This window comes from Poecile atricapillus, chromosome 2 (assembly GCF_030490865.1).
Source record: "Poecile atricapillus isolate bPoeAtr1 chromosome 2, bPoeAtr1.hap1, whole genome shotgun sequence".
In the NCBI taxonomy this organism is placed as follows: domain Eukaryota; kingdom Metazoa; phylum Chordata; class Aves; order Passeriformes; family Paridae; genus Poecile; species Poecile atricapillus.
In genome coordinates, this window is record NC_081250.1 from 43,035,281 (window position 1) to 43,047,911 (window position 12,631).

A 12,631-nucleotide genomic window follows, 5' to 3' on the forward strand; every position below is an offset into this window, starting at 1 on the left:
CCTGCATGAGTGTACTTTATAGGACATTGTCATCCAGCACTTCTCCTGGCTTGCTACTGGCAGAGTAAATGCACATCCAGAGGTGTTTGAGAGCTGTAAGGGTTTAATCTTGCATATTAGCTCTACTGCAAAGTAAAAGGAATTATGATCGTAATAGTTTTAAGAGGAAGTCCTTTATACCTTCTTCCCTAACTCTGATCAGATGCCAAAACTAAAAAGACAGGAAGGCTGCTGCTTTCCTTACAGGTCAAAGATTTCCCTCAGTAGTTAATGTGTAGATTTAAAACACTATTGATGGTAAAGATAGAAACATAAGTAGTACTAAATCTGAGTCAACTCCCACACCTTGTCTTCTGGATTTTCCATGAGCTTCCCACCCTCCCAGTGGATACCGACAAAGCTTTATATTTGGCATGTAATGCATATTGATGCACAATTATTTTCTACAAACCTTGGCCCCCGTAGTTCAATTAGTAATGGTCCATTCTTGTCTAGCTGGAATTGATAAATGGGGTTATTTTTGTAGGTGTCTCTGAAGTTTCCACATCCTCCAGCACTGTGACCTTTCCACTGTCCATTAACCTGAAAGAAGTCAAAAGTACAGAAAACAAATCCTGATTTGTATTGCTGATATACACACACAAACAAGACTAGAGTGTCCTCTCACTTTATAGGTTACTGACTTTAGTGACCTCTCCTAATTTTTAAAGTGAAATGAAAGGTGGTGTTAAGCATTCAGAAAATCTTGTGCAGGTCCCCTCAATCACCCTCAATCAAAGCCTTAAATCCCTGAGACATACTGCATTTTTCCAGCCTACATGAAACAAGCACTGAGTGACTGTTTCTGACTGTGACAACTGCAGCTAACAGAAGACCCACATTTCCATCTCTCCCACGCCTACTAGACTACACAGATTTTTTTTGTCCTCAGACACTCCTCCATTGGGTTAAATGAGAAACAGCAGTGATACAGGCAGGACACTAACAGTGTTATAACCTTTTCTTTTAAAGAGCTCTGCCTCCAGCCCTGTCCATCACCTCCATGCACTCTGAGAACCAGCACTGCAGTGACAAGATAACTATGTTCTGTAAGGATACACAAGAGGAAAAATGCTGCTCAGACTTTGAGAAGCAAGCCATCTGTTTCCAAGTTCCTCTTGCTAGTCATTAAACTGAAAGGTTAGACTCGTAAGACATGCCAGGCATTCCCACAGATTTATAGCTGAGATCCATCTCTCCTGTTACTCCTCTCTTGTCTCTGTCAAATCAGAAAGGGGCAGCATTTTCTCTTGTCATTTAATTTCTTCACTCAGTGCCCAAACCCCTTAGACATGGTAAGTATTGGAGCAAGGGGAACTTATCCCTCCTGCCATGCTGCTACCCAGGAACCTAAAACTGCTGTGTGCTGTGGAGCTTTCTAGCCCTTTTCCATTTCTGTTACACTTCATTCCAGGAATCACATCAGGGCTTGGTGAGCTCCAGAGGTGACCACTTGACTCCAGTACAGGACATCTAACAGAACTTGCCTTTACTGCTAAGCTGTGAATTAGTTCTCTGCTTGCTTTTGAGTGTGATGACTGCATAGGCATAATCGGCATTAAATACAGGCAACTAACTTTTTGTGTTCAATCCTAAAGACAGAATTGGCCATGGATAGATAAAACATACCTTTTTTATTTCTTTGAATACTAGACAGAGATGTTCAAACAATCAACAGTTTTCTATATACTTCTCTTTTCAAACATATTACAACATAAAATGGATGTCCCTCCTCAAACAGGTTTTTCACCTTGAATGTGTTTTTGACCTCTTAAAGCACTTCCTCCAAGTAAGCCCAGTTTTTAATAGCTGTATAGGACAATGGTTTCTGGAAGGACCAAACAAGTCATCTTGCTCTTCCCATGCATCTCTCTATTCACTCACCATTCTCTAGAACACGCTTCAAGGGACTGTTCCAGAATTAACAACTGGTACGGAATATTGTCTGAACTCAAGAGCCAAGCTGCAAGCCAGCATGTGCCCCTGACCACACAAAGTAATGCAATCCTGGGCTTCAGGCATGAGTGTCCTAGGAAATGGACTGCTCCACTGTGGCTCAAACTCCCTTGTTTCTCTCTTCCTCAGTATGTTACTGTTTGGACAGAAGACTTCAGACTATAATAGGATTCCCCACAGTATGCATGGTAGGTACAGAGATAAAGTTAACAGCTGCTGGTTTATTCTTTCCTGGGGATAAAATTGCTAAAACATGAAAATACATGCAAGTTAGTTTTCCCTGTGAGCTCTTGGCTATATTTATACTTCAGCTGAAGGTATAACTGCTGCTCATGTTGACAGCTGAAATATGAACAGCAGCTGGCCCCAAAACTGCCTGAGCTTCTGACTTAGTTTCAGTCAAGTTTTTCACTCTCCCCCCTGTTCCTATACTCTCAGGAAACATTTCTACAGGAAATGTACAATGGATTTACTTTCTTTTGATCCTGTCTGGCAATGGGAGTGTTTATTCCAATTGTTACAGACCCTTGAGGTATCTTTGCAAAATTTAGGAACAATAATGTGTTGTGATATTGCCATCCTAAGTTTGTTTCTTACGGTCTTATTACTGGTGCCTTTGGTTTGGCATTGCTGATTTTGTCCCATCATGGCAGGAGTTTTTCCAAGAAAATCATGCAATTCTCCCAAGAGGAAATGAGCAACACTTCTGGGGGGTTTTCACTCTGCACCATTACTAGCACAACCTGATTTCTGCAGAGTGATGACTTACGAGGGTAGGGGTTGCTGTTCCAAAGGCCAATCTGTTCTACAAAGGCTTTGCAGCACGTCTGCAATGGCACAGCTGCAACAACACGCTCTGTGGGGGAGGTGGGGCAGTAGTAACAAAATATATTTAAAAACCTTGTATATCTTAAATATAGAAAAGCCAAACCAATGACCTATAAAAGAAAATGTTTCTTTACCCGTTTGGAAATGGTGTAAGGTGTAGGAATCTTGGAAAAGGTGAACTTGCACAAGGAATACACCTGTATTGTAAAAGATGCAGCAGGTCACATATTCACCTTACACTTTTCAAATGGAATCATGACAAATTAAAAGAAAGCAGAATTGCTTACACAACATTATTAGATACTTGTTCACTACATGCCTGTATTACCCATCAGATGACCCTGTGTCAAACACAAAATTCAAACTAAGGGACTGGGACTAAGACTTAGTTCTACTTAATTCTTCTTAACAACCCCCCCCCCCCCCCCCCAAAAAAAACTCCACAAACAAACAAACAAAACCCCCCCAAAAAACCCCAACCAACAAAACAAGCAAAATGGAAACAAACTCTTTTTTCAGTGAAAAAAAATCTAGCATTGATCATTGTGTGACTCACCAGCTAAGAGAAAAACCCAAATCCTAAGTCAAGACTTACAGAAGTTGAAAGTCTTTAAATCTTAACCAGGATTTAAAATGGCTTTAAATAATAGATTTATTTTTGGATACAAAGAGAGACAATGTATACAGATACTGTATACAGATACTTTTTTATTCTAGGAAATAAGAGTATTTTTCAGCTGATTTTGTTACTAAAATTTTGTTACTGAAACCACATTACTATCTTAACTCCAAATGGAGACCATTATCAAACACTTCATCCAGTGGTTCTGATCCATCATTCATAACTTCCCTCTCCAAAATAGCAATATTCAGAAATACCCTCTTTATCAAATATAAAAACAAAGGACTCTTCACTGTTCAATTGTTTACATGCATTGTGAAACAACAGCACCTACCCTGATGGTGTAATGGATGGTGTTTTGTTTCTCATACTGGGACACCACTAAGGTGAATGTATGGGAACCTGGAGAGGTCAGCTTTATCTTGGTCAGATAATGAGGACTGTTGATCCGAATACCATCAATATAAGGAGGAGGATCAGCTGAAAAAGGAAAGAATGGTAATTTTTCCCTGACTAAAAAAATCCATCAGCTTGGTAAACTTCTAAGATTAGACTGAACAGACCCAAGTGCTCTGAACAGAGGAGAGCCTCAAGACTTACCCATAAAAAGGACAGTCTTAACATCAACTACTGTTTTCAAGAGAGGCATATCACATATGACAAGACACAAATTCTGTGCTTGAAAGTACAGCTTAAATCCTAAGACTTGCAAGGACTGCTTATCCATCTCCCACCAATGTCACTACTCCAAGAAGACTACTGTACTTATGTTGAAAGAGAAAGATAATGAATGTTTAAGCATTCTTTGAAAATCTCTGAAGTGTCTGCTCTTTCTTCATTGGCTGGACAGTTCCAGAATGCCAGCTGCCAAAATCTTTGGCCAACTCGTAAACAATACTTCAAAACATTAGTTAATTCCTTTAACTAAATCACGCACGCTTTCTCTCCCTCTCTCTTCAAATTCTGTGATCATTACACAGATGCAGTTGCATCCCAATACCAATGCACATGTGGTACTTAAAAAGATCCCAAATGTTTGCTTTTACAACTAGACAGTGTAATTTGTTATTTGGCCTCTAATTGGTTCTTTCCAGACTTCTTTTAATTTCAGTGAAGCAGGACCAAGTCTAGCCAATTACTTCAATAGGTTCAGGATCAGATCCTTTTATTTTCTTCCACAAAGCAACATGGGAGAGGGGAAAGGATTAATATAAAACAATAAGAAGCTTAGGAATGGGAAGTCTCGGCCTTGCTGCCAAAGGATTAAGTTGCTTTGTTCTCATCTTATTTTAACAGATGGTTAAAAATAATACTGCAGCTTGACCAATCTATTTCTACGGAAAAAGGTTTTAAACAAGTTTGAGCTCGTGAGATCAGAAATTTTTAAAAGAGTTTGTGTAGCAAGACAAAACCCATCAATCATTCAGTTTTTGCTACTGGTCTTGCTAGGCCGTCTCTTTCAAGCACAACTGAACAATTCCTTCCACTATACAATTGTGTTTGGGTTTGCTCACTTAAGAATGTTTGCAGTGGGACACACATGTAAAATAAGCACTACTACAACTACCAAGAACACCAGAAGCAACTTGGGCAGTTGCTTCTCCTCACAGAGGAGCTCTTGTAAAAACAGATGATGATTTGGTCAGGTGTCAACAGATCTTTCCACAGAAAGACAGGTCCTAGGGCAAGTTTGGATTCTGGGAGAATTGGTCAGCAGAGTTCACTGAACAAGATTGGATGTGAACAATGCAATGCTTATTAGCCATTCCAATAGAAAAAGTCCCATAAATTCCATTCTGGTGAAAAAAAGCTTTCAAATCTACTAAGGGAGTTGTTGCATGAGCAGCCACCTGAATGCAAACCTGGTTCTAAAGAGGTTCCTATCTGTAAAAGCAACAGGCCAAATCCTACTTGTTTTGGGATGCACCTTCACTAAATAATTCCAAGGAATATTTTTAGCAATCTTTAACTTAATGGAAAGAATAAATAAAAATATGATCTTATTAGCTCTACCTTAAAGTTTCAGTCTATCCATTCAACCTGGGCATTACCTTTACACCCTGTGTCTCAGCCTGTGTTTCAGACCTGCTATCTCTCTTGAAATAAAGTGTACTTGGCTACTTCACAGCTACAGCATACCTCTCTTCAAAGGTGAAAAGAATCTGACATATAATGACCAAGAGTGAGATTTTGATAAAATTGGAACATTTTAAACATTACATACCTGATACCTGGAAACATGCTGTTCACCTATATTTCATAAGCTTACTTACGTTATTTACTAAGCTATGTTCATGGGACAATTAACCCTGATTCTTTTCATTTTGTGGAACCTGTAGACCTTAAATGGGAAATAATTATGCTATCAGAGAAACTAACACAGATCATCTTCTAAGCATTAACTTCTGGCACTGAAAAATAAACAGAAAAAATAAAGAAAATGTTGCATCAAAATAAGTGTCAGCAGGACTATGTAGACCTCTTAAGAGTGCTTATAGCATGTGTAGAATGGCCTATTCCTTCAGTGTAGACTTCAAGTAGGATCAAACAGAGCAAAACAATGATTTCAGAAGACTGACCCCTTAATGTGACATCTAGATTTAAAGCAAAAAGTGCCTTTCCTCTCCACAAAATTCTGTGTGCTTCTTCATTTATTTATAACATCAGTTTCTTGGCAATTAAAGTACACTAACCTGGATAGTAAACTTTTTTGCCATCAGTCTTGTATACAACCATCGTAATGAATTCCCGATTGTGTGCAAAGTCATCCTATAAAAACAAAACCCACAAAAAAACATAAATCAGAGTTGTGCAATTCTGTGAAAAATGATGAATGCTTAATCAGCATCCAGTACACCTTCTACCATCCCTTTTGATTACCACGCAGTATGATCTGATATTTGTATTTATTTGGATACTCAACAGAATTCTTTTTCAAATGTTTGAAGTAAACAAACATCCACTAATTTAATTTATTCAGGCCCCAGGAGTCAAAGTTACTTCAGAACCTTTATGGTGGAATAGAATCACTTAGCTCCAATTTTACTGTTTCAATTGGAGGTACATGTACCTGCTGAATTAAAAAATTCTACATGTACACAGGCATACACACCTGAACATAGGCAGTAATATACTAATAAGAGAAAGCCATATAGAAAGATTTATAGAAGCTGTGCAGTGCAGAACCAGCACCTTGTCAGTGATGTGCCTGCTGAGCAGGACCCAGACAGCAGCACCACCCTGTGGACACTGCACCTCCAGCTTGTACTGAGGGTTGTTGGCCAGGCTGTAGGCATCCTTCACCGGGCCCTGCTTTGCATCCCACGTACTGAAAGTGATATAGACATGTTGTTAGACCAGTAAGAAACTAATCTGTGCTTTGAAACCAACTCCAAATCCTACACGTACACAGATATTATCAGTAACAAGTTACCAAAGCCTAGTTTTCTACTGGAATCTGTGGCAGTGGTTACATAACACAGTCACATCAGAAGCATTATCTTTAGAACCTTGTTTTGTAAATGAGTTCATCACAATACATGTATGATAATAAAAAATGCTAAACATAAATAGCCTGGCTGGTGACTGCAACCATACAAAGCACAGAAAAAGCAGAACCATTTAAGCAGCCTGAGCTGCACAACCATATCCATGATTGCACACACCAGTATTAAATGAAAAACACCTACACTTTTGTAACTGTAGAAATCTATCTTTCAAAAGCTTGCCAAATCTTTTCCTCCACTGATTTTTTTTTTTTTCCTGAGGCAATTTTTATTTTAAAAATTGGCCTGTTTCATGCTTGGAAGGGTGTACTGCCAGAAGTGTTAAAGACCTTTGAAGTGCCCTGCTGCAGAATCTGCCTGCTGCCTTTTGAAGTGTCTAGACAAGAAAAATACAGTGAAAAAAACCCCAGAAGGTGCTGATGACTGAACACAAAGTGTGGCACACTGGAAACAGAAGTGTATACAGCTATTCCTTAGTCTCCTTGTCCCTCTCACACTTGTAAAGCTGAACAGCATGTGTGGAAGGTTGCATTAACAAAGCTTCAAATTATCACTGTTGTTACTGTGCATTTTATGGCAACCGCCACTGCTAAGGCTTTTCCCTAGACACAGGGAAGACAGACACTGATGAAGTAAGGACAGACAGACCAGGAGGTGAGCTCTGACTTTAGCATACACATTATCTCATCTTGCTACATCACCACAGTGTATTTTAGAAATAATTGGAGCGCAAAAATGGAAGGAGCCTTTACAGATAAACTCAGCAGTCACGCTGTGGATGAAGGAGCTTGTGCAGAGCTAACACATGCAGGGACAGTGTGGAAGGAGTGGTAAAGTACAGCCTAGTGGAGTGTAAAAATATAAAAACCCTTGCTTTCCAAAACCAAGACACAGATACACACACTTATCTTCAAACTGGGAGACAAAACCCCTGAATGTAATAGATTTTTGGTAAGAGACAGATATCCCATTCAGAAAACAAATCAGCAGGCAAGGAAGATTATTTATGATAAATACAACTGCTAAAACACATAACTGGTTAAACTACCCTGATGTCAGTGAACACACCCTATAAAGACAACACATGCCACACAACTCACTTGCAAGTGGCCAGAAAAATGAATTCCAAATAATAACTAGGTCACTTAAGCACTTAAGTGTCTGGGCACTGCTTAGAGATGGACTGCACAAAAATCTGATTTTTATTCTGACCAGGGAGATGTGGGACTGAGGTCAGAATCTGGTTACACAATTACAGTTCCACAGCAACATCACAAGGGTCAACTGAGCTCCACTGATGTTACAGAAGTAGTCAAAAACAAAGCCTGGGCTGAGAAAGTCAGGCTCAAAAAAACAGGGTTGGAATTCCAACCCCTAGCTGTAACCTGGAAGAATGGAAGGAAGGAAACATCACATCAGAACACTTACTGAGATTTTGAAACAAAAATTTTATCTTTTGGACCAACCTGTGAATACATGTAGATTCTTTAAAAAGACTTGGGTTCCAACTCAAATAAATAACATCATAGTACTGGCAGAGGTCCTCCCAGGAAATCCAGAAAATGCCTGAAAAGGAAATGCTGTTATTATTTTCTTAACAGATACCTTGATTTTACTTGTGTCTCAAAAGTCTCTTTCTGAGCAAATGGTACAGCTTATATAAGCCAACATTTCTGCAAAATGTAGTAGTAATGTCTGAACTGCCTAAATTGCTTCATTTAAACTTGCCCCCCTAACCAAATTAAAGCAAGAAAACACAAGTTAATCTCTGCTTATTATCAGGGACTTTTTGAAGCCATCAGAATGCTTTTCCCTTCTCAAGCACTAAGCAGAAGGTATGAGAAAATCTGCTATTTTGAGACATCATTAGGTGATTCTGACCTGATTTCCCCTTTCCTAGGTTTCTTAAAAACAAAACAACACAGAGTCAAACAGGTTCCAGAAATTCAACAACTTACATCAGCAGTCATCCAGCAAAATCAAGTATTCAATCAACATGTGAGTATGCTTAAATGTATTTCTAAGATACTTCATCCAATACCTATGTCACTTGTTTTTGCACCCTAAATTTGCTTTATCTTTGCAACATTCTCATGCATTTATTCTAGTTCACCATAGCTCACTTAATTGCAACTCCAGCTAACAACAGTGCCTGTTGTAGCAGCTTTATAAATCATGTCTCTGACACAGGCAGTTGCAGATCTTGCAGCACTAAAGAACAGTCACAATAACTACACAAAAACAAGAAGACCAAAGTGTAAATCCACTTAGAAGGAATAACTCCATTGGAGTAATTTCATACAAAATTTTAACAACTAAATGCTACAAATTACTCACAAAATTAATGGGTAAATAAATAACAAGCTATTATCTCATAACTGTCACAAATCCAGGGCTGCTATTTTTATGTTTGAATCAAAAGTTTTCATCAGGCACTTGCACAAGAAGGTTTATCAATAAAAGCTATAATCTAAAGGATTTGGAGGTACAGTGTTGTAAAAACAGTGGCACTGAACAAAAGAGCTCCCTTGGGGATCTGCAGACAGCAATGAGGACACAGTAAAAAAGCAGACATCTTTCTGAAAGTAAAATGCAGCTGTTGCAGCAGAAAGACTGATTTAAATACTGATTACAGTAAGCATGTTGATACATATTTGAAAACGTTGGAGAGGAAAAAACCCACAGAAAGTCCATTCATGTATTAAAAAGCAGCATTACACAGTTTATTGTCAGAATGTTCTCTTTGCACTGAACTCCCGCATATTGAGACAGCACACTTAACCAAGAAGGTACTTTCTTGTCAATGAATTTCAGATATGTATTTAACAGTCTAGATTACTTAAACCCCAGAAAAACCTGAAATGACAGATTTAAATACACAAATACTTCCTAAACTTTTGGACTATTTAGTTTCTAGTATTTGTTTTACTCTCCTTGTGTGTGAGCATTCCTTTCCACCTTCCTGCAGGGGATACACCACAAAGATCTATATTAACTTTTAAAACCTTATTACCATTGTCTATTTTTTGAGCTGTCCTGGGATCAAAGTTCAAGTATTTTTGTAAATCTGGGGTCCAGTTTCTTGTGTCATTTTCACTGTATCGTCCCTTCCAACGTAAGTGGCTCCAGGGATTTTTTAGCTGAAGAAATCGAAGTCCCTAAAAAAACCACACAAAGTAAAATTGTCAGTTCATCTTGTCACAGTAATTTTTACATATTGAAAGTGGTTTTTATATGGATCATGAAAACCCAGAATCATTAAGTTTTCTGAAATTTCCCAGTGGAGTCCAAGACAAAAAACACATTAGCCATTAGAGGAAAAAAATCAGTAGCTACCCATCTAGGGTAAACCTAGAAACACATGCAGGTTTCAAACAGGAGTTTAAAACCACCTTTAGTTTCACTTGATACCTTATATTCTCTTATATCCAAGACTGCATATGCGTGGGTTGGAACTAAACCCCACTTTTCTCCTTCCTCTTCAGACATCACCCCTGTTGCTGTTGTGATAAGGACATCTCCCTTGTGAAATCTGTTGAAAAAGGGGTGAAAAAAAAGCTTAATTAAATCTCACAAGTTGCAATCTAACATTTTCCAGATACTGCAATAGCATGTTTGTACACTGTCCATTATCACAACCCTGTTTTATAAAAACTGGGATACAGGGGTTTTTGTCAGCAGAAATCACTCCTGAAAAAAATTTGAGAAAGTGGAACTATTTTTCATTCAGAATTAAGTATCAGTTTAAATTAAAAAATATTTTAATAGAATTTCATATTCTCATAAACAAAATTCAGCACTTATCAATCTGAAGCTCAGCCTGTGTCAGTTTTAAGATACTTCACAGATCCACAGCTGAGCACAAATGTGGTTTCATCACCACGTAGTTGATGACTATATATAGCAAATTATCAAGTCTGTCACAGCCCTGGGATTCTGAAGAATGAGAAGTTCGTGCTTCTATACTTTTGCAGGTGTTTATACTCAAATTTAGTGTTCTGAATAGCAATTGTTAATTTTGGAACAATTACTGTTATGAAAACACACTAACATGTTTCCAGCCTATGTTAAAAATCCAAGTACATACTCAGTGTCCCTAGATAGATTACAGGATCACTGGACTATATGGATCAACACATTTTCACTCTAGCACAGATGAACAACAGTGATGCTCCAATGGCTAAATCCCATCCTAACTTCAGTCTCACCTTCAAATTACAACACCAGAACATGTGAAAAATTGTTGGCAGCTCTGAGAGCTCCTAAACAAGTGAAAAAACACTGTAGAAAGACTCTTTTATTGTGGATGCAGATGTTTCAGTCAACAGAATAACCCCCTTCTACTGCAGTGAAATACATAAGACACTGGCTGCACAAAACTGTTTTGAATGAAATCAAAGTACTTGGTATACTTGGCATTTATAATTTACAGCTGTATCTTACACCATAAGCAAAATAATAGAATCATTTACTTTGGACCTTTAAGACCATCAAATCCACCTACTGTTACTGTAGGTCTGAAAACCAGTATTGCAGTTTTGATGGACTTTTGTTGCTCCTCCAGGAGATTTACTGATGGGGCATAATCTTGTGATACAACTAGAAATACTGTATTATATCTGCTTGCTAAGGACAGCAGACATAATACAGTTCTGGGGAACCGTGTGGAAACACAACACACATATCCTTCTTTTTAAACACTTAACTGGTATATATTATAACTGGTACCAGGTATAATATAACTGTTATATTGGTTCCAAACTGCTCTTGTCTGACTCTACATTCTGTTTTCTTCATCAAGGAAAGGGTTATTATTTTTTTTATTCATACATAAAGAAGAATAATTCTGTTGCACAAAATTTCCCAGGATTTTAATCTTCTGTTCTATCAAAGCCACCAATACCTCAATTTTTCTTCTTCCAGAAAGCACATGGAGATTTTAAAAGCACAATTTGTAGCAGCACCAAAATGCTGTTGAAGTATCTGTGGTGACTGTACTGCTTTTACAATGGTAACACAGCTAATACACAGCAAGCATTTTAATTACTTAGGAAAGAACAAATGTCTACCTCTGATAAAGCATTCTGAAAGTGCTGTCTTTATTGAATGCTTGATTGTCAGAATGCATAGCAATTCTTTCAGGTATCCAACCTGTCAGTGCATGAAGATCAATATTCTGAAATGAAAGTATTCAAAAGAAATCAGAACAGATAATCCATATATAAACATATGATGTCTGTACACAGCTTACAAAATGCCGTGAAAGAAATCAAGTACACAAAAGTTACAATACAGCTCTGCACATAAAAGGGTCAAGATTAAGACTAACAAACAAAAATTCTTTCATTAGACAAGGACATCATTTCCAAGTAGCTTAAAAAAAAAAATAAAAAAATCAACAAACAAGCTGAAAAGTGAACTGATGAAATTCCAGAGCAATGGAAGCATATCAGAATCATCAGTCATGCTCAACTGTGTGATGTGTTCTATTTATTTCATTGATTTACAGATTTGGAAAACATATCTCAGAAGCACTGTTTGGTACCTTGCTATTATATATGCATTTTAAATAATTTATGGGTTTTTTTTCTAAAGCTCAGGGTTTGGGTTTTTTATTCTTTTTGATAAAGCTGACACTGACATGTATTTCCATAACAAGGTGCTTTAATTTCTCAACTCC

At 37.8% G+C, this 12,631-nt stretch overlaps 1 protein-coding gene across 5 annotated transcripts in view; it reads right to left on the reverse strand.

The window, feature by feature from the left end:
* CAPN7 (calpain 7) overlaps positions 1-12,631 on the reverse strand; it is a 32,170-nt gene that overhangs the window by 4,551 nt on the left and 14,988 nt on the right. For 2 of the 5 annotated variants that reach the window (XM_058833702.1, XM_058833705.1), the window contains 9 exons: positions 12,021-12,127; positions 10,363-10,483; positions 9,965-10,109; positions 8,418-8,517; positions 6,638-6,773; positions 6,139-6,214; positions 3,780-3,925; positions 2,958-3,020; positions 452-582 (listed from right to left, as the gene is read on the reverse strand). In XM_058833702.1, coding sequence (XP_058689685.1) covers positions 452-582; positions 2,958-3,020; positions 3,780-3,925; positions 6,139-6,214; positions 6,638-6,773; positions 8,418-8,517; positions 9,965-10,109; positions 10,363-10,483; positions 12,021-12,127 — 1,025 coding nt within the window. Of the gene's footprint in view, positions 1-451; positions 583-1,925; positions 2,242-2,957; positions 3,021-3,779; positions 3,926-6,138; positions 6,215-6,637; positions 6,774-8,417; positions 8,518-9,964; positions 10,110-10,362; positions 10,484-12,020; positions 12,128-12,631 lie in introns of those variants that run through there. The other 3 variants (XM_058833704.1, XM_058833703.1, XM_058833706.1) reach the window with 3 other exon arrangements.